Below are 21,455 nucleotides of genomic sequence, written 5' to 3' on the forward strand. Positions count from 1 at the left end.
TTTTAAGATGATGCAATGAATTTCCCTGTTATAGTGTGCAAACACATCAATGAATTGACCATTTATTTTTTATTTATCTGATTCCGAAAACCAGTTTGACAATCACTTTGCTTTTAATGAGCTGTCAACAAAGGTCACATGAGAAAAGGACATGAAGATGAATATCCTGTTTAGAAAAATCTCACAATTCACTAGTCACTCATTTCACCTTCCTGGAGTAACATAAACAGAGATGTTTATAACCTGCCCTTTTCTGCTCTGTCCAACTTTATTTCCTCCTGGAGTGAATTTAATGTCATGTATACCAATAATTATTTATATTTATATCTTTTGGAGTGTAACAAAGCCTTGAAATATCCTGTTACTTTAGTCTTTTCGTAAAAGAAACCACAAAAACAAGTTCATAATAGCCCAATCTATACAAGACAATTGCAAATTCCGCTGAACTTCTATACTAAAAACAACACTTGCTTGGGACTCATCCAGTACTGCTGATTGTTCAGGCAAGTTATTCAATCAAAGGTTTTTAGTGTCAACTTGTCCATGTTAGTATAGCGTTGTGAAGTCTGATCATATATTGCAGGAGATTTTAACTATAAACTGCATACATGTCTGGTTTTGAATAGTATTCAATACATACACAATGTACAATTGTGCTAAAATCATGATGCATTCCTTAAACAAACAAACAAAAAACATTAACTTGTAGAGAACACAAAGGCAACCGCTCCCAACACCTGTCATGTGATAAGATTATTATTAATAATAATTACATTAAAAAAATAAACATTAGGTAGCTGTTCTTAAGGAGGTGAGGTCATCATCTACAAGGCATTGTCTTGTTACAACTGATTAGAGATGTAAGAAGAACAAATGGCAGAAATCAAAAGTAGTAATCATAAAGTCATTAAAGTGTACATTAGATAAATTATCATTTCATAAAAGAAGGAAGGAAATCCTACAAATGAGCTTGATCAAGGGCAGCATGCTTAACGTAAGAGAACATTTACTTATATTCTATGATAAATCCAAGTAAAACTGCTTTTTTTAAAAGAGAAAAGTACATCAGTGCCAACAGTACTGCTTTCAAAAACATCATGAAAATGTACACAATGAGGTAACGGCCTAATAGTCTTCTTAACATTTAGGAGCACCAAACTTCATCTGTAAAAAGAGTAATTTCCCTACCACTGAGTGGTTCAATCAATAGCTGAATGCACCCCAACACATCAATATACAGCTGCACGTATCTTCCCCACAAACTGCAAGATATCAGTTCAGATGCAAGGTCAACATCAAACATTTGTAAACTGAATGCTGTGACAATTGTTTATCAGATCCCCTCTTAAAATGTTGGCTATTTAATTAGCATTTACCATGAGGTTACTGTTTTCTCAACCTGTATCTTGGAGGTATAGCTCAGTTTGAACAATAGATATTTGGCTTTTCTTGAATAAACTATTCTCCCCGTGTTAGTGTAGCCTATTGCAGACTAAGACCTTGTTGTAGTGTGCACTAAATGTATATAAAAGTAAAACATGGGAAATTCTGTCACCTCAAGTGCAAATATAGGACTACACACACACACACACACACACACACACACAAACACACCATAACATTATAAAAATGAGGATAAGGCTAGAGTTACTGATAATGCTTTCAAATAACTGCCAAATGACCATTGATATTAGGCTTAAGATTCTACCCAAAAGAATCTACTTATTTTAACAGCATTCATAAATTAGCATGAAAATGTACTCCCATATATTGTTCTGTTTGAACATCTCTGGCGTGCTGTTCACAATACAAGGGGCTTGTTGATGCACTGGCAAGGGTAAACAAGGCCAACAATGTACAGCACTAGCATGCACGACGAGGGTTAGTGCCTTTTCGGTTGCATGCGGTAGGGTAGGAGAGGAGAGGGATGGGAAGGTGGCTGACTGCATCCAATCTGTTCTGGAGGTTTTTTTTTTCCACAGGAGACTTGTTGGAGGTTTGCCCAGGACTGTGTCTCTGAGCTGCTGCGCTATTCTGTGCTGGATGGACTCGGGGGCTGGACTTCCTTGGCCTTCTTCTCATCGTCCTCATTCAGGAAAAAGAGTGGGAACATCCCCAAGATGCAACCGATCGTCACACCAATGGCCTTCCCCTATGGACATACATCATTCACAGGCATGTTACAATCCCTTCAACGGACAAAGTTTATGAACATTATGACCAACATACATAGCCTAGATGTTTCCAGACATGGACGAATATCCACACCTATTTTACAATACTGTTCACACTTAAAAGCAAAATCATCAGAGAGAATTCTTGTTTTGCTTTTCTATGTTTAAAAACACATAAGAACCCAATAATTCTGCTTTCTGCAGAAACACACCCTGCAACACTGCTGTTATACCCTCTCTGAGACAGCATACACAAGGCTGTCCTCTTAGACAAATGATCCTCAGAGCCATGAAATTAGGACTCATCCATTTCAGGCCAGACGAGTTGGAAAAGTATTTCCTCACGTTGGAGGGTTATAGCTGCTGGGCAGAAACGAGCACCGAGGACACGAGATGAGCCCGCTGAGTGGGAGCCCATTTAGCAGTCAGCGTAATGACATTTAGATTGAAGACACCCTGATAAAAATCATGCCACGAGGTGGAGAAATGAAATAAATAAATATCTGAACAAATCCCTCCTGCTTAGAAGGAACACAATTTCCTGGAAGTCACGCAAAAGCTCAAAGCCCTGTGTTATAGGCCCCAGAGAATCAGGAGAGACGGACGATCCCAAAAGTGTGTTCAACTTGATTGATTTCCGAACCAATGGTCAGAGCCACAGCGCTCACTACAATACTGAGAGAGACATGGGAGGCCTAATGTTAGCCATCAAACATATGGCATGCATTCATAAATATTGAGTGGAAGAAAACACATTACATTGTCCGTCTTGGCTGAATTGCCCGAATTCACAAATATACCAGAGCAGAATAATAGCCTGCTCACAAGCATCGATCCAAGTCGGGGTTCAAAGGCTGCACAGAGGTCTGCGTCTCCTTGAATCTTTTCCTTTTTTCATGCTATTTGCCACTTTGTTCATATTTCCAAAACAAATTAGTTAAGAATGCCTCAGATACTAATTCAATTAATTTAATTTTATATTTGATTTAAGGTTACTCGAAAGTCAAAAGACCCACCCCATGTGCTATAAGAACAGCCAAAAGAAAAAAAACAAATGCAGTCAAACAGTTTTCATTTCTTTTTAACAACTCCTCTTAGTTATCACACTGAAGGCAATAAGAAGAGAACCCTGACTACAACTAACTGTGACCCTTAGTCAAAATGCCCTTGTAGAAACACATGGCATCACTGATTCCCTCCCTTCCTCATCTTGCAAATGAGATTCTTATCCATAAGTATTCATCCTTGGGCAACATGTTGACAAGCATAACACAGGAGTTTTGGCGAAAGGCAATTTCACACTGATCACCACCTCGAACCAATAACAGGCAGGCATATTAATCAGAGGCCTTTCCACCTTAGTGATGAAAAATGGTCTTTTCAGAGCCATCTTCCATGATTAAAACTGACCCACAAATAATGAGTAATCTTCAAGTGCAAAACTCATGTTGATGGTTAGACACACACACTCTTTAAAACACTTTCTTTCTGAATGAATCCTCCCCAAACTCATCATCCTGCTCAAAGCCCCCCATCCTTACACCCCCCTGTCATGATTGGTGTTGAAATAATCAAAAAGCAAGAGTCTTAAAGGTACCGTCAGCGATTCTAAGCGATTTCTAACACTTCAGCGAATATCTCCCAATCCACTAGCCCTCCATTCGATGACACGGTAAAAAAACCCGGCCTTCATACACAGCATCGGCACCATGAACTGGAAACAAACAAAAGCCTGTCCTCCAAATAACAACTAACAAAACTGTTCCAGCCAATCACCGAAAGGGGGGACAGGAGTTTGGGGAAATACAACGGGAGTTTGGGGAGAAGATTGGGGACTTTGCTCTCTGGTGTCTTGTTGGGGCTTTGTTCAAATATCAGAATCCATAATCGCTGATGGCATCTTTGATGATGTGATATCAAAATTATATTTAACCAACCTGTTAAATAGGTCATGGTAGGACATGGGTCATGCTACTGCCTCCATCGCACAGTATACTGGGCCAGCCACTCCATTTCCTTTTTTCTCCTGGACCTTTCCACCAACGTTGCCTTCCTGCATTTTACACCCACATCACACTTGTGTTGCACTAGTGCCCACTCACTGAGGTGGGTGTGGCCTGAACTGTCATGAGAGCACATCAGCATATAGAGCTTTCTGAAACTCACACACACTGTGATTCCCTTGTGTAAAAGCCAGGCTCTGGGCAGCTGTCATTACCAATCAGATTGCACTTCAAGATGGCAGCAGGAATTCCTCCAAGTCCAGGAGACGAGGACAAGAGTGGGAGGGCTCGTCTTTGGTGAAATGGAATTCAGCACGGAGGTCTTACGTGAGGTGTGGTGATTTGCAGGTTCTATATTAGGAGCCTGGGGGCAGTGAACAGCCTTTTATAGTTCTCTGGCCTGTATTGATCTCTGAACGGCTCATGACTTTCTGATGCAGCTGAAATAAGCTCAGCCCTCTCTAGGGACACCATCACCACCACCTACCCACTGCTCTTCATGGGCAGAGCTCACAAATGCCCTTACACACAAGTAAATGAATGCCTTTAGAGTGCTCACATAAAAATTATATATAAGGAGATAGCACAGTAGATAGTTTCAGTTAACATAGTGGATGAAGGATAGATAGTTAGCATAGTGGATGAATGAGTAGACAGGTAAAAGGAGAGATACGTGGATAGAGGGACTGGGAGGTCACTCACCAGGTGTGAGCTAACTCTGGTCTGCCACATGTCTGCCTGTTTGGGGGTCAGCTCAGGGATTTGCATACCCAGCCTGGCCGCAAGGGCCTCTACGTAGCCTGCGAGACTGAACATGGCAATACATACACTTAGTTTATCCATCTGTAGTAGAGACGACACATAAAAAGCATTATATGTAGCTGAAGTGCACATGCAGGGGTACATTTCTACAATTTCTGCAATTAAAACATTTTATACACAACTTCATTGTCATAGTATACCGGTATTCAAATCACACTAAGATAAAACATTGCACAATCTAAAAGTAAATACTACACCACCCGGTATATCATTTCCAACTTCATCTTAATCTCTTACCCAAGCCCGGCCAGATCAGACACCAGGTTTCCCAGAGCAGCAGCTATGCATGAGAGAAAAGGAGAGTGAGTGAAAGAGAAGGAATGGTTAATGAGAAAAAAAATACATGACAGACAGTACTTTGTACACTGATTTAACTCCCTTATACCACCACACACTGACATTACTTAACAAGCAGTCCTAAACAAGTAAGCTAACTAAAAGAAACACCACCTCAGTGTGTTTGTTATTTAATGCAGTTAACAGGTCCCACATTCCTTCATTGGACTGAGATGTCTGAAAAGACTAATGTTAAACTAATTCTGCAGAGCAGTCTTTTTAAATTCACATGAAGAGAATATAAGTTTGCTGTAAGTGACAGCAACAGAAATACAAAAAGGCTTGTGTGATCATGTGTGGTATAAAAGCTGTACTGTTCTTTTTAAATCTGTCTCCTGACTTTGCCACGAGATTTGTGTCTTGTGAGATGAGGAGGAAAAAACAAGTTAACTTCACCCCAGCTGTGGGAGGTTGGCGAAATCAAAATCAGACAGAATTGCTTTAGGATTGCTCAGAGTCCCCAAAGTTAGACTGAATGAGTCATCAGGGTGAGATGGCACTGTGACCCTTCTGTAATAGAGTTCTCCCTGCCACAGCCAATCATCGCTTGAGAAATCCGTTTAGAGCTCAGGATTCGCCCGGTGGCTGTCTTCTCATTGTATGCTAAGCTGTTTCTGGGAGATAATGAGAGGAGAAAGGGGAAACCGACTGGCCCACGTCCATCAGCTTCACTCACTCACACACTCAAAAAAAAGACTTCAATAGGGACTTCAAAATGTTTATCTACCATTAATCTTGAGAGACAGTTTTGAACTTTCAAGGTGATGGCTGGGTTGGAAAAAAAGAAAACAATTGGAATCAAGTGCTTGGCAGATGGATGAGGGTTTCTCTTGCACCCAATTGTGGGTTCTATAGTCACTGCAGGTGAAGTCGTTTTGAGATCCATCACAGCCCACAGCAGGGGATGGAAAGCACAGCAATGCCATCTGTAGTCGCTGTAAAACCGAGCCACTTGGATATGCCTGCCTGCACGTGTGTGTGTGTGTGTGTGTGTGTGTGTGTGTGTGTGTGTGTGTGTGTGTGTGTGTGTGTGGCTGGCATCAAAAATACTTTAAATCATCAGTGCTCCTGGTCTGGCAGAGGCCAGTGTGTGGCATCATTAGGGATTCAGCATTCAGCATTCAGCTATTCAGCAGTTGCATATACATTTCATCACTTGTCAGTGTGGGAAAAGTGTGTGTGTGAGGGTGGGCACTGCACTGCAGGGAAGACATTAACCTACATACCTGCCATGGTGGATATCCCAAAGATCACTCCAAGGGACAATTCAATTTGAGTTCCCTGTAAATGGATTTGTTCATTAAAATCGATAAAGCGTTTTCTGGTCGTTTAAAGTCAAACTGAACAAATTTGGTTATCGGCACACACTGAAGTCAAACTTGAGTCTCAGAGTTCATGCAACATGTCCATTAGGAAGCAATGTCATCCGTCTCCATTTGTGAGAAAGCTCTTATGTTATTTAGTTTCTCCCGAGGTTTCTCTCCAAAGAGCTCTACTGCAACCAGCCTCAGTGAGCACAGAGGGCAGATGCGGGTCTATAAAAGACATGAGTGGCCAGGAAAAGCCATTCCACTTACTGCTGCAATCATGATGGCGTTGTCCAGGAAACCAAAACCCACGAAGGGAATCGCATTGTGAATGAGCACTGCAAGCAAAAAGAGAGAGAAGAGAACCGGGATTTAAGAAACACAAAAAAAACACTACCTGAGTGTTAGAACTGAACATATTTGACAATGCATGGTGTGCTCACCAGCAAGGTTTGCCTCAGAGTGGATTTTAACAGTAGCTGAACTTTAACTTCAGTAATGAGTCATAAACTCACCACAGTAGATACCAAATGCTGTTCAATAAGTAATCAATGTAAAAGCAAACTGCCCATTGACTCTCGTCTCACACTCTTCCCAGTATGGCCTGAGAGTGCAGGAGATCCTGCATTAAGACTAGTCATGGGAAACTAGCAGCTGATAGTGACTTCAATATGAATCACACGTGGGCAGGAGGAAATTCAGGAACATCCACATTTTAAGGGACCAGACGGGCAGGACTAAATCACCACCCTTAGCTGCCAAGATTGCTTCAGTTCTTTGCTCTCTGGTGTAATATTTAGAGAATGTGTTGTTTGAAACCAAATACATCAGGCCACACACAGTACACAGAATTACATTAATCAAAACCATGGGCTCTACCCTATAAACAAAAATGAATAGGATAAAATGAGCATATATACTCATAATACTACTATTAGGACAGAAATGTGTGGCTCTTGTATTTGAAGTAGTAGGCAGCATACATCCACACGATGCCTAGTAGAACATAATGCCTCCACCAATGATGGAGAGCCGCTGCTGTGACGCTGAATGCTTCCTTACCATATCTCAGCTGACCAGAGTTGGGTGGTAATGCTTCCAGTTTCTCTGCAAAGACGCACAAAATAGAGAAGAGGTTAGTGAGTCCTCTCTGCTTTGGAGGGCTAAATGTGCAGAAAAAAACTGAACAGCAGTCTTCTGAAAGCCCTGTTTTTAAAGGCTGTTTTCACATCAAAGCTGTGAGGTAGAAAGTAGAAGTTATAAACAGGCAGTCTCACAAGATTATGAACACACACATAAAGGCTAATTAATCAAGTGAGGAGACATCCAGACCCAGTTCACAAGCAGTTCACACACCACACCATGGAACACAATCACAAACAGATAAACAGCAGGCTGCAAACAGCATATCAACAAAAGTTAACTGCTCTTTAAATATAAACATGTCAAAGGCTCTGTTGGCCATCTGGCTGCAAAGGGGCCTCAGGGTTGAATAGTGAGGCATGACAGCACGCAGGACCTTTCTATTTTTCCCATATGACAGCTGGGCCAGCCTCTTCTGTGGTTCTCCTTGGCCTGCCCCTAGAGACAGCAGTGCTGCTACTCTTGCCACACATGCTCTAGCCAGAGAACCCCTCTCTCTCTCCCTCTGTGCAGTCGTAAAGGAGAACCATCTGTTTGCTCTGCATCTGGAGCCCACAGTGCTACTCCCCCAATGCTACTTCCAGATGCTAGAGTGCGCTTCAAATGCAGCTTTCTAGTTTTAATAAATGGCTTCCCTGTGGCTTCTGTGTGCTGCGCCGAGTACGCCTCAAGGGTATGGCGGCGGCAGCGGCGCCAGCAGCAACAGAAGCAGCAGCAACGCCATCGTCCTCTGCTAACCTCATGCGAGCCCATGACATGGAAGCCCTGAGTGAAACCCCGACCTTGTGGGCCTGATCAGTGTGACTGTGGTTGACTCGCTGGCACGAGACCGGCGGGTGACTCAGAGCTTGAGGGAGAAGGCTCGTGGGCACCGTGCCAGACAGGCGTCTCGCAACTGGTGATGGACAGCTGCCTGAGCGAGCAAACAAATAAACAGTAACAGCAGCGGGCCGTCTAGATCACGGCGAGCAGAGGTGATTGTGATGCGACGGCAGTGTTTGTGTCGAGGAAAAGGTCAACGACTCTTCCAAGTGTCTGAGAGTTCTGATTTATGGCAGCGGTATTTATAGTCTGAGGAGTGGACGAGTTCTTGACATTGCAGGCCAACCCACGGTGTACTGCTGGGACTTTGCATGAGCCAATCATAGCACAGATGAAATGATGAGGTCACGTCCTGTTGTGACCTACTGGACTTCAGAGTTAGCCGTTTGCTCTGGATCTACTAGGGTCCGCCTGGGGTCAGTGAGAGTCCTGACATTTACAGCACTTTATACACCTAAAATTCCCAATAGGAGACCTAAACCTTGGCAAAAATGATGATTACGATGACAGTGTTGCCAGACCATGCCAACAGTAAACATGGTGACTCAGCTTTTTCCCTTATGTTGATGACCACCAGTAGCTGACACTTTAGTTTGCAGTGCTGACTACATCTTTCTGCTATCACTAATGCCTTCAAATGCATTTAAGCATAGTGAAGACATATTTCAAACAGGGACTGAGATGTAAGACCATGCAGACAAGTCAACCATATCAAATGCAGATCAAATTAAGGATTATAATGCCATTGATGCAACATAATTTCTGTTGCATACCTTAAGTTCAGTGATGAAGTTCTAAAACATGTAGTTCATTTGGTGAAGAACATACAGGCCCATCTTACAAAAAAAAAACAAAAAACACTGGGCATCTATTTCACTCGGCATCTACCCAGTACCCACTAATGGTCTCATGAGGCCCAGTGTGTCAAAGACTTCATTCTGAAGCCAATAACACGCCTGCATGGACTGGCTGTACCCTTCTCGTCTAGAGACAACTTCATTACTGCTACCTTAATCAATTTGAGATTGCTACTTGGGTGCTGCAGGGCAAATTATATCTTCCCTAATTAAAATGTGTGTGTGTATGTGTGTGTGTGTGTGTGTGTGTGTGTGTGTGTTGTGTGTGTGTATTTTGCCTGTACCTGGGGAATCAAAGGGTGCTGCAGAGAGGGAATGACAGAAGCTTATTTGTGTTTCTCTTTATAGAGTTTCACTGGTAGGGAAGTCTGGAAGGGAGAGAATAATGAGAACCTTTCATGTGCAGTGGGGAAACAGTCACCATCTGTCTACTGTCTGGACACCGTCACCGACGGAACACATCACACGGCGGGTGAACGCACTCGTTAGGAGAGGCAACACAATAAATAAATAAATAAACACGCTGCTCTCTCCTTGTTCTTAAAAGCCTCCTCGTTATCCTTGGAGAGCAAATTAGCTCTTCTCAGCTTGTTTGAATGAGGCATAAGGAGGGAACAGCTCCCAATTAATTTGGAGGGGAATCTAGAGGCTCTATGAAAAGGCCTCTTGAGGCGGCCATGTTTGATCTTCCGTATTCCCCCTCCCCATGTCTGTCTCTCAAACACAATACCAGCAACACTAAAACACTTTTTTTGAAATCTATTTTTACTTTTCTTTCCATTTGTGGATAGAACACACACACACACACATGCACACACACACACAAAGTCTCTGTATCCAACAGCCTTCAGTGTCTATCAGCGCAATTGATTAGGGAATGATTTACTGCTATTCATGAAGATTCTTTGTCCCATAAGTCATAAAACATGTAGGACAGTTTTCCTGTGAGGAGATTATAGCCCCCCGGGCATTCATCATGATATCCGTCTCGACTCCTTTGGTCACTCACAACACAACAAATGAAACCCAAGCCAAGCTGCAGCGAGATGCCCAGTGGCGCTGAGGTGCTACTTACAGCCACACAGAGGAGTGGCACAAGACCAGGCATGTGAGCGGCGTGCCTCCAACGACAACTCCCCACAACAAAGAAACAATGCCATGTGGATCAGACAACAGAACAAGGCTGAGAGAGCAATGGAATGTTATACTGATGGCACCCGATATGGTTTTGAGACGTGGATCTGTGTGTGTGTGGGTGTGTGCGCACATGTGTGGATCTATACATGTGTGTGTGTGCACATGTGTGGAGCTGAAATGTTTTCTAATGCTACATCTGTAGCTCTTTCGCTATTATTGAAATGCTATATATTAATAGCTCAAATGTTATATTGCTGTAAGTCGCTTTGGCTAAAAGTGTCCGCTAAATTAATAAATATAAATGTGTGTGCGCATGTGTGGAGTGCGTGTGGTGGTACTAAAGTTAACAGTGGTGGCTGTGCAGGGCATGTGTTGGGTGGAGGTGTGTGGCAAAGGGAGTGTTGACGCTAGCACAGAAAGACAGGACAGACAGTGGGTGTGAGTACAGCAGCCAGAGCAGCCAGGGCAGCCAGGCCAAGTCAGTCTAATTCAGCCAGCCCCCGTCTGAGCACAGCACAGCTCAGCTCAGCTCAGCGTGGCACATCCAGTCCGGCTGAGAGCCCTACCCGCTCCCCCTGGATCTGCACTGCTGAGGAGGGAAGTAGGGCGCAGGCTGGGACAGCCAGAAGCTGGAGGCCGGAGTGATCCAAGAGATGAATGGTGCATGAGACAGGAAGAAGATATATGAAATTAAGTGGAGAAAAGGATAAAGAAGGGCACAGGAGAATAGGGAAGAAAAAGTGAGACATATGAAAAAAGAGCAAACCAAGAGAGAGGGAGTGAGAGAAAGAAAGGGAGGAAATGAGACGTGGAGGACAACAGGCGGAGGTGTTCTAGAATGCAATGGACCAGCAGACAAAACCAGCCCCTGTATAATGAGCTGTGCTCACTCTTGCTGCCGCCGCTGCTTCTGCTGCTGTGACTGTGGCAGCTGCTAGTGATCAGCACAATCCCTGGATCCGTGTACCATTACAATGCACTTGGCAGTTAATGTCGAGCCCGAGACAGAAATACATCAGTAATGTCTCGTCGCAGAGGGGATGCTTTGCTAATGTGCTCTAATGCCCTGTGATGCTGACGCTCGTGTATGGTCACCCACAGCTCCTGTTGAGAACAGCTGACAGCTGACAGCTGACAGCAAACACACAACCACACACGCAGTTACATCACACCATCACATATAGAGTAATGTGTTTTCATGTCTGCCTTCCTGTGACATGCATAGAGCCTATAGGTGTGGTAGGCAAAGATGCTGCTACGCACGCCACGGCCTCTGGTCCTCATATCACGCTCTTCCCACACATGCACTCAAATAATGTGCCTGTGGCAGATACTTCACTGATTATGGTACAGACACATACTCTCACATTCTTTTTGTAACACACACACACACACGAAATAGAGCTCATCACTTCAGACACTCTCTTCAGGGGCACTGACGCTCGAGTGACACTGACGGCTGAGTCACCAAGGCAACGCTGGCAGATCATTGGGGAGCTTTAAAGGTCTCAGGGCCACTTCCGATTAGCGTTTCAAAATAAGATTCAGTCAGCCACCTCACCAAAACCCCTCAGGATGAACATCATTCCATGCAAGTTAAAACTAAAAAAGTGATGATGATGATGTGTAGTATGTGTGTGTGTTAGGATGGTTTCAGGGTGCCATGTGAAATTATTTGCGTCATCTGAAACCCTGCAGGTAATTGTGCCGTCCAAAATTGTGTTTGAGTATGTGGCCTGTGAAACACTGTTAATGTGTGTCTTCTGAAACAGTGATAACAAACAGCAGGCCATCTCAAGAGAGGAGGTCTACCTCAAGTCATAAATGGTTAATAATAAGCCCTGGTGGGTTTAGAGAGAGGACAGGGCAAAGTGGCTTGGTTAACTGATGGAAACATGGACAGAAAATGCCCTCAATATGTACAAACATCACATTCTTAAACTAAAGAATGATCATTATAGAGATATTTCACTTTCAAGCTATAATGAGACTTAGCTACAGTACATTGATTAACAACAACTAACCTTCAAAGTCTATCAGTCAAGGGTTAAATTAAAGACATGTCTTTCTCAACAATGGAATAACAGAAAGCTTACTTCTAACTTCAATTACACTAGGGCCAAGTCCAGATATTATGGCCTCTCGTTTTAGAATGTAAAAGTGTCAATGGTAGATTGCTTAAGTGTTTAAATCTGCTTAAATAAGTGCCAATGGAACAGAACTGTGAATCTGTCTGTCGTTACAAAGCAGAATGACTGAAATAATGAATGGAGGAAATGGACTGTTCTACTTTCAATTATTGCTCATTTTCAAAAACCACACACAATCACAACAAGACACTATGTATTTTGGATAAGTAAAATACATTATACGCAGTTTAGCTTGAGTCCTTGATGGATGAAGCTCCTCCCTGGAGACAGAGGCAAGAGCAATACATCAGCGCTATACCTTAATCAGGCAGAATACTGACTGCATAATTCATTTCTGTTATCGAGTGCCTTTTCTATCACAGTAATTTCCTTCTTTTCCATTCAAATATTCAGCAAGGACCATGAATACCAGCATAAATCAAAAAGCTTCGATTCCAGCCAAAGCTTATTTTAAATCTAAAGTTTAGTTTTGGGGGGAGGAGCGGGTAGGCAGAGAGCTGGGGAGAGGGGGGGGGGGTCAAAGGTTACTTCTGCTAGGCAGCACTAAGAGTCTGTCCGCTTTCAACTAATGGTCCCCCAAGAGAGAAGTGTGGCTGCCTCACACAAACCCACAAAGCCAGCTTTCAGCTTTGAGACTGTTCCTGGAGCAGTTAAAGACCCAGTACAGCAATGGAGACACAAACACCTACAATAATTCAGAAACACACGCCTGACTCGACTAAGCTCCACCGCTCCATTTACACCAGACACGAGCTAAAGAAAGAACTTCCCAATTCAATTTAAAACTCTGTCTGTGGGAAGACAGGGAGCAGCCTGTACTGTTCCTCTGTCTGCCTTAAACCTGAGGGTGGAGCGCCAGCCTCAAGTATTACCTTTACACAGGAATGCCCTGAGGGATAAATCAGTGCGACGAGTAAAGTGGCGGCAGCGGCGGCTTTTCACGGTGGTGGGTGTGGAGGGACAGGAGATGGAGAGGTGGATCTACCCAGGCAGTGACCCAGAGCCTGATGCCGACTCTCTGAGGCACTTTAGATAAATGACTGATGAGGGGCCTTGGAATAGCAGACAGAATTGGGGCAGTGGCAGAGATAGTGGTTAATTTCCAGAGAAGCCAGAGTGAATTTTCTTGTTGGATGCTATGGGCTCTAAGAGCAAAAATCAGCCAATCCAACACTTTTTATATTACTTATACCATTATTACACACATATACCGGTAAATATCTCTGTAATAATTTGCTATAATATCCAGTCAATATTAAGTATGTGATGACAACGAATCACTATCCGCAAGCTACCATACTACCAGAACTTGAAACCTCTTACTCAGTGCTATTACAACAATCTGCAAATACAATGATGCATAAAATGTGATCCAGAGCGTTTCCTGTGAGCAAGCAGCTTTTGTTTTGAGCTTAGTTATCTTTAGCAGTGGTGCCAACACGTGGGCTAGGACAGTGGCTTTGACTTCGCCCATCTAGGAACTGAAGAAATTCCTTTAAATCTGAGGGGGATGAATCATGAAAGAATCATGTCATAACCCACTGCACTATCATAAGTTCGTCTTGGCTGGAGGGTTTGGAGACATTTGATTCATGACCATGGGATCCTTCAAAAACAGTCTGTTTTTGAGTCAGACAAAACCAGACTACTTTACACAAAAACATAAAGGATAGGCTTGTAGAGTGTCACCGCAGGAGGTCGACATGACCTTTAAAAAAAAAATATGTATACACCAACACAGTGGGGTATACACTTCCAGATATAGCTCTCCTGCCAACACTCAAGGAGCGTTAAAACGCGGACACAGAAACAGGTGGGGCACTGCAGCCATATAGTATCAGAACATCTGACAGCGAAATAAATGACTTGCATAGTTTTGAAAGTAAAGTACACAGGGAAAGTCTTGTGGCACAAGAGGGACAAAAGTAGTTCATGTAACCAACGCCTGAGTGCAGCCGACAGTGTGAATCATCTAATAACACATTCATTTGCTCTCTTCACAAGCGCAAACACATGGCTCATACATACTTGTAAGCGTTTTCTCGGTCTACATGTACAGTATGTTTCATGCATTATGCGTTATACATTATGTTACGGATCTCCTCTTACCTTGAGCGATAGCTATGGATTCAAAGTTCTGTAGTTCCTTCAGTAAACATGTTCGCTCCTGTGGGTGAAGGCTGTAGATGAAGTCTTTGGCTCCTTTAGCTGAGTTGAGGGGTTCGAGCTTCTCTTTACGCGAGTGTGTTCCAAGAAAACACCTTTGAGCGTGCGATGCCAGAAAGAATGGTTTGCCGAATTCACTTGCGACTTTAGCTCTTGATAATAATGCAGTGCTCGGCAGAGCCCTTTGAAGACACAACTTCATCATTTTGGTACGAGGATGTGGGAAATAAAGCACCTGTAAACGAACAAAAAAAATCAGAAAGACCGTAACCTAGACCTTACGTATGCGCCACTGTCGAACTGACATGTCTGGTAAAACGTTGAGTAGCTTCTAACCTTAACCTTATTGCTGAAAAATAACCAGCACCTAACCTTAACTCATCTGACAGTTTTACAAGTCTGGTTTGACACCATCCAAGTTGAAAGTTGCTAATTATACTGTTTCGAAGGCAAGTGTGGTCAATGCCAGTATGTTGGACCACACCGGACAGTCAAGTAATATCTGCTAACTTGTAGTGCGGTGTTTACTGTGGGACTTTTGACAGTCGACACGTTAGAAACTTTCTGCTCTGCATGAATGTTGATCCTCGTCCTGTAACAGCTTATCTTTCGTTGTTAACGTTAGCTAGCTAATTTGCTAGCTCGGCTGCATAACCTAGCCATGTTTAAAATACTAATCGAAGTTAGACAACACTATGGACTTTGTCAAAGGTAACGTAAACTATGCTAACGTTAAATGACAGAAACTGGATACGCTAAAAACACGGATAACCAGTCACCGCCTGTGTGTTAACGTTATTCGAGTAACGTTAACGCCAGCCCTAGTTAAGTTGTCCTACCGTGACATTTCACGGATCATTTACAGTAGTTGCCTTTGAATTATGCCTCACCCAATAGTAGTTATGTTGAACAATCCATAGCGTGTTTCCATGAAAAGAGCTAGGTCCTAAGGTGAAAAAGCCAAGAAATGCAGCAATCTCAAAGCTAGCTTGTGTCCAAGTGAACTGACTCCGTCCTTCGTGGAGTAACGTAACTAGCAACCACATGTGATGAGTCAAGTGGAAACATCACCTCATTCACTCCCCGTAGTTCCACCCGCATTCTTGGTAGTTGGACCCATTTCAGCACTTTTCCTATATTGCCATAATGGTCAAACTTCACAGAGAACAGCAATTAAACTCGATATTTAAAATTACACTCGGTTTTGATATGCTATATTAAGAAAACATGATTGCTGTTTGACCGTTCACTCTGGTTAACACTAACCTATGCGTACAAATGCATCATAGGAGATGTATTCCTCAAGCTTCTTTTTGAGCATGACGAACTGTAATATTGACTACACTTCCCTATATCTAATATTGCAACGCTATGTGGACAAGACAGCAAACATGAAGCGACAACAATGTTTTACTTATCCCGACATGACAGTACATCATCACACGAATCGTTATTGTAGTGGTTCTGGTTCAGATTTGCAAACAATGTTTTTCAGTATTTTTCTGGTTTTGTTCAGAGGTGTTACGGTGCCATCTAGTGGTGTTATAACTACAGCAACAACTGTTGCCAAATTCGCCACTTACAGGATGTCCTTCCAAAACCAATATTCACTGTAAAATGACAGAAGTATTACTTCTAAACTTACAATAGGTTATGTTCACCTGATAGCAATGAGGTAATTGCAGAAATGGGCCCACACAAATGTATCGACTCCTGTGAAGCGTCTAGTGTCTGAACAGTTAAAGGTACAACATTAAGTCTTCAAGGAAATATCCAAATCTAATGTACACTCTCTAAAAATGAAAACAACAAACCGAGAGAAATATCTCAAAATATGTGTGCCTTATTGTTCCTACTGATTCGATTTCTTCAGTCAATTGGGTGACATTTTTCTTTTCATATTGGGTGACATTGGGTAAGACACCAAAGAAGAATGTTAGGAATGCAATAGGGTTATTGGGAAACCATGTGCCAATAGAATTAAAATTATGAAGGATTTTCCCACAACAAAACCAAATTGCAGCTTTAAAATCAACAACAAAACAACCAGATCACTATTAAAGATTATTTTTTTTTATTTACATCATCTTTAAAGCAAAAGGCAAAATGAACATTTGCACCTTTTCCAAAGCAAAAAAAAAAAGATGAATCATAAAATTCCTTCATTGACAGAAAGTGAAAGCACAACTATTCCACAGAATAAATCAAATTATTTTCACTTCCTGATTATAATAACCTAGATCAGCACACACATAATTTTCCACCATTAATTCACCAGTTCCTCTGCCTGTTGCATTAAATTATTATTATTTTTTAAATAGCATCTTGCATGTCTTGCTCTCCCTCAGTCAGCCAATGTGCCAAATTCTAAATGGAAACCAAAAATGAATGATTGCAAATGAAACAATAAAATAGCAGTGGTTGCCTTTAACAGATCACTGATGGAACTGTCTAGTTGAAATGCAGAGATTGATGCTTTAACACAGATATGGTCTGAGTCAAACAATGCAGCATGGAGGCTGCAGTTTTTCTCACTCCAACAGCCAAAAGTCCAGTGGCTTTTGAAAAACATCCATTGTAATACAGCCTCCTCTTTTCCAAGGGAAAGAGTATGTTTTGTTTTTTTTATTACATGTACAACAATGTACACAGATTTAAGCAAGGTCACACAAGAGACCAGTAGTAATGACAGAGGTATATCAGTGATTACAGTAGCATGTCACGTTTAATCAGACCTCTCGTTCTGTTGTTGATCTCCATCTCCCTTTGAGTCATGGACAGACCCAAAGCACACACAAACACACACACACACACACACACACAAACCCCCATGGCATCCCTAAGAGGAAGGAGAAATAGAAAAGGAATGTGCGTCTCTCGCTGAACTCAAAGCCTCTCCACCCACTTCGTATAGGCACTCACACCATAAACCTCCACAAGCCCTTTGAGAAACAAACACAAAACAAAACTAAAAGGAGACAAATAAATGACATCCCTGATGTTGACAAAAATTAAGATGGTAACTTAAATATATATATATATATATTTATATATATATATATATATATATTTAAAATATATTTTCATAGCCTACTATTCATAAATCAATCGCCATTGGAATCTGTATCATCATTAATGTAGTCCTCCTCTATGGGTGTGCCTCCGTTTAGTGTGCCCCACTCATCTTCGTCGTATTCTATACTGTCATTGTCTTCCAGCAGCTCATTGTCAGGATCTGCCCCACCTGCTGCGGCTGCTGCCCCCTCTGCCCTGCCCGGGGCTGCAAACTCGTCCGGGTCCCCCCCGGGGTCTGCATAGCCATTGTTGTTGGAGAACGCCGCCCTGTCTCTCGCCTCGTCCTCGATGTAGACTTTTTGGTGGCACATGGGGCACGTGTCCTGGATGTAGAGCCACTTGCGCAAGCAGAGCGCGTGGAAGTAGTGGTGGCAGGGCGTGATGCGTGCCGAGGTGGCGAACTCTTGGTAGCAGATGGCGCACACGTCCTCAATGTCGTCCAGCTGGGAACCCTTGACCTCTGGCAGAGAGTTGATCTTTTTGACCGCTGTGCGGCGGTTGATGAAAGTCTTCCAGCCATTCCTGGCTTGCAGGTAGATGTTGAAGTATGCATGCAAGCACATCATGCAGGCGCGGATCTTGCTCCCTGACTCGAACATCATGGTGTAGGCGCCGTTGCCGAACATGATGACGCCAAAGATGAACTCGATGACGTTGCCCGTGGACCGCACGTAGTAGACGTAGTCGTCCAGCCGCTCCCACAGGACGTTGTGATAGCCGTCCACCATGAAGAGCGTGTACACCGTCAGCGACACCACCACCTTGAGGCACAGCTCCACACAGAAGGCTGTCACGGCGAACAGCCACGTGTTCAGGGCGTAGTGGTGCCAAAGGGCATAGCTGAGGGCCACCGGAAGCACAAAGAGTGCCAGGGACACCAGCAGGACGGGCAGGTGGCGTCGCACGGACAGTACGTGCGAGGCGCTGAGCGACATGAGCACGGGGTCCGTCATGCCGTGGATGAAGTGCAGGATGGCCGTCAGCAGCAGGCACATGTTGCGGCTGAGCCGCACCAGGCGCTCCTCGGGGTCCAGGCCGCTCAGGCCCGTCTGCAGCGCTAGGATGAAGAAGAGCACGGGCGCCACGAAGCCCAGCCGCTTGTCCTCCTCCTCGGTGGAGCCGATGAAGGCCAGGATGCTCAGGCCCAGGTAGTGTGCCATCGAGGAGATGACGGCGCTCATGCCCAGCACGGTGAGTGTGGAGTCACAGCCGCTGATGATCAGGTTGCTGAAGAGGTCCCAGCACACATCCCATGTCAGCGTGGCCTGTTGGCCACTCTCGTGGCGCACCACCTTCACCACGTAGACCAGGATGACCGCCTGGGCGGTCATGCGCGTCAGCCAGAAGACCCGCAGTACGTCCGGGAAGCGGATGCGCTTCCAGGTGTCCTCCAGCAGCAGTTGCACGCCGTAGATGCGGTACATGTGGCGCAGCAGCAGGTAAACGTAGCGGCACGAGTAGTAGAACCACTTGAGTTTGAGAAGCAAGCAGGCAGCCGTGTTGAGCGCCAGCACGAAGCCCGAGGCCACGGCCACCAGCTGCCGCACGTCCACCGGCAGCTCGATAATCAGACCCCACAGCGGGATCATGATGTCCAGGAACACCAGCGCTGCAAACGTGGACTGGACGTTGAGCAGCACCACGTAGCCCAGGCCGAAGAGCAGCTGCACAACCGCCATACCCAGCCAGAGCGTGGGGCCGTTGCGTGGAAGCAGCCGGAAGCCCAATGCCGCTTTGTAGTAGGCACTGTAGAAGTCTATGTGTGATGTGGCATAGTAGTTGATCATGACAGCCACAGCGCCCAGCATCACGGCGAAGAACAGTGTATAAAACTTGAACAGGGCCTTCTGGGAGAGGACCAGCACTACGCTGGATACCAAAATACCTGGGGGGGAAAGCACATTTTAATGTATAAGTTAGACTGAGGGGCAGCATATTTACTTTAACTAGATAAATTGATACGCACATCTCTATACATACATGTGTGTGTGAATGATACATGCTATATCATTTTTACACAATATGTAGCTTATTATTGTTTATTTAATATTTTTTACCAATGTTCATTCAACTTTTCAGATGCATATACTTCATACAACATTAACAATTAAACATTTCACCACTAATAGTCCTCACATATAACAATTAATTACAACAAAGATGAGTGATTTGAGTGTTTCACATTCATATCCAAAGGCCTCTGTTGTCCAGATAGAACATTTAACTGTAACGTTACAGTAAACCTTACCTGGTTGGCTAATACTTTTTAGTTACACAAAGTTGATTTACAGGCTACTTATCGAAACATTCCCCCCCAGCGTTAGGCTAACGATACCTGTGTTACTTTCCAACCACATAATAGCTTGGCCAACTGAGAGGAAAACTGGTTTTAATTAGCATGGAAAACAAGGGCAAGGTTGTTATCGCTAGCAAATCGGCTTTGGAGGGAGTGAAGGCCGAAGCTCATTTTGACAGGTGTCGCGACTGACTAACGTTAGGGGCTAATGCTATGAAGCTAATGTTAGCAAGCATCCAGTAAAGGAAGAATAACATTGTCAGCTAGCTCTCGATAGTTAGTTTTATGCCATTGGTCAATGGTTGAACAAAAATGACGTTTTAGTATCTTACCAAAAACTCTTATTAAAACCCTCCCAGCTGTCCCGGCCCATCCAGTCCCAGGATCATGGTAAGAATTAAAAATGGCGTCGATAATAAAGATGCACGGTACGCGGAGTGCCACATCCAGTACGGCCAAGGCCTGTTGACCGATTCGGACGTTAGTTGACGCCATGGCACAGGCCGCTGTCCCAGAGGGACCAAGTCTTTCGAAAAGGTTATTCCAATAACTTCGTTTTTCAAGAGACCGTCGCTTGTTACTACTTCGGACACGTTATTTTACCGGATCCCCATGATCCGCCATCTTCGCTTTCCTCCTGTTGCTATGCGAAGAACGCGGAAGTAAGTGGCGCTTTTGAATTCTACGTGACGTAGATTTCGCCGTAAGGTGTGGCCCTGGTGTCTGGTGTGGCCATGCAACTTTTGACATGCACTTTGTTATTTGGGGGCTGATGTAATAGGATTGGGGTGGGGATGTGTAGTCAATGTCTTATACACTTAACAGTTAAGTTTTTATTAGAGGTGATGTAAAGGAAGTAACTTTGGGTAGGACATTTTTATAAATGGCCTGACATTGTTATCCCCTCACTCTTTTGGTTGTCAATACTACTTCTGAGACGGAGGATGAATTTTGACTGACCACAGGCACCATTTTGAAAAGTCGTTTACTACAGTATATTGAAAATGAAAAGTATATTGAAATTCACTGGTGTACAGTCTGTGTGTTTATTTGTGTATAGTATGTATATTTGTATAACACAATGTGTTGAAGTAGCATAAAGTTAAGTCAGGTCCATTTGTATCTGCATTTGTGTGTATCTGTCTACTTTTCTTTTGAGAGGTCTCT

General features: G+C 43.6%; 2 protein-coding genes across 4 annotated transcripts; both read right to left on the bottom strand.

Moving 5' to 3' along the window:
• Positions 1–54: 54 nt before the first annotated feature.
• On the bottom strand, positions 55–16,332 carry tmem65 (transmembrane protein 65). Of its 2 annotated transcripts, none has more exons than XM_048229460.1 (8): positions 15,989–16,332; positions 14,861–15,152; positions 7,705–7,749; positions 6,913–6,980; positions 6,562–6,616; positions 5,237–5,279; positions 4,880–4,985; positions 55–2,152 (listed from the first exon to the last, which is right to left on the bottom strand). In XM_048229460.1, the coding sequence occupies exons 1-8, from the start codon at positions 16,016–16,018 to the stop codon at positions 2,030–2,032; spliced, it is 762 nt and encodes a 253-aa protein (XP_048085417.1). In that variant the 5' UTR covers positions 16,019–16,332; the 3' UTR covers positions 55–2,029. The 2 variants fall into 2 exon arrangements, with proteins under 2 accessions (XP_048085417.1, XP_048085416.1); XM_048229459.1 differs by lacking the exon at positions 15,989–16,332 and adding an exon at positions 15,808–15,982.
• Positions 16,333–16,968: 636 nt separating this feature from the next.
• On the bottom strand, positions 16,969–20,955 carry rnf139 (ring finger protein 139). 2 transcript variants are annotated; one of them, XM_048230498.1, is made up of 3 exons: positions 20,621–20,955; positions 18,030–19,877; positions 16,969–17,859 (listed from the first exon to the last, which is right to left on the bottom strand). In XM_048230498.1, the coding sequence occupies exons 1-3, from the start codon at positions 20,781–20,783 to the stop codon at positions 17,804–17,806; spliced, it is 2,067 nt and encodes a 688-aa protein (XP_048086455.1). In that variant the 5' UTR covers positions 20,784–20,955; the 3' UTR covers positions 16,969–17,803. The 2 variants fall into 2 exon arrangements, with proteins under 2 accessions (XP_048086455.1, XP_048086456.1); XM_048230499.1 differs by having other exon boundaries at positions 17,809–17,859; positions 18,012–19,877.
• Between the last annotated feature and the right edge of the window lie 500 nt (positions 20,956–21,455).

This window comes from Alosa alosa, chromosome 20, assembly GCF_017589495.1.
Source record: "Alosa alosa isolate M-15738 ecotype Scorff River chromosome 20, AALO_Geno_1.1, whole genome shotgun sequence".
NCBI lineage: Eukaryota > Metazoa > Chordata > Actinopteri > Clupeiformes > Clupeidae > Alosa > Alosa alosa.

Excerpts from the sequence above, each read along its gene's own strand:
- rnf139 (XM_048230498.1), bottom strand. The coding sequence starts at position 20,783 with ATGGCGTCAACTAACGTCCGAATCGGTCAACAGGCCTTGGCCGTACTG. Across the intron at positions 19,878-20,620 it reads GGTTTTAATAAGAGTTTTTG|GTATTTTGGTATCCAGCGTA; the intron begins GTAAGATACTAA and ends TTTCCCCCCCAG. Across the intron at positions 17,860-18,029 it reads TGATGATACAGATTCCAATG|GGCTTGTGGAGGTTTATGGT; the intron begins GCGATTGATTTA and ends TGTTTCTCAAAG.
- tmem65 (XM_048229459.1), bottom strand. The coding sequence starts at position 15,963 with ATGTGGTTGCTAGTTACGTTACTCCACGAAGGACGGAGTCAGTTCACT. Across the intron at positions 6,617-6,912 it reads ACGCCATCATGATTGCAGCA|GGAACTCAAATTGAATTGTC; the intron begins GTAAGTGGAATG and ends ATCCATTTACAG. Across the intron at positions 2,153-4,879 it reads CCAGAGTTAGCTCACACCTG|GGGAAGGCCATTGGTGTGAC; the intron begins GTGAGTGACCTC and ends GTATGTCCATAG.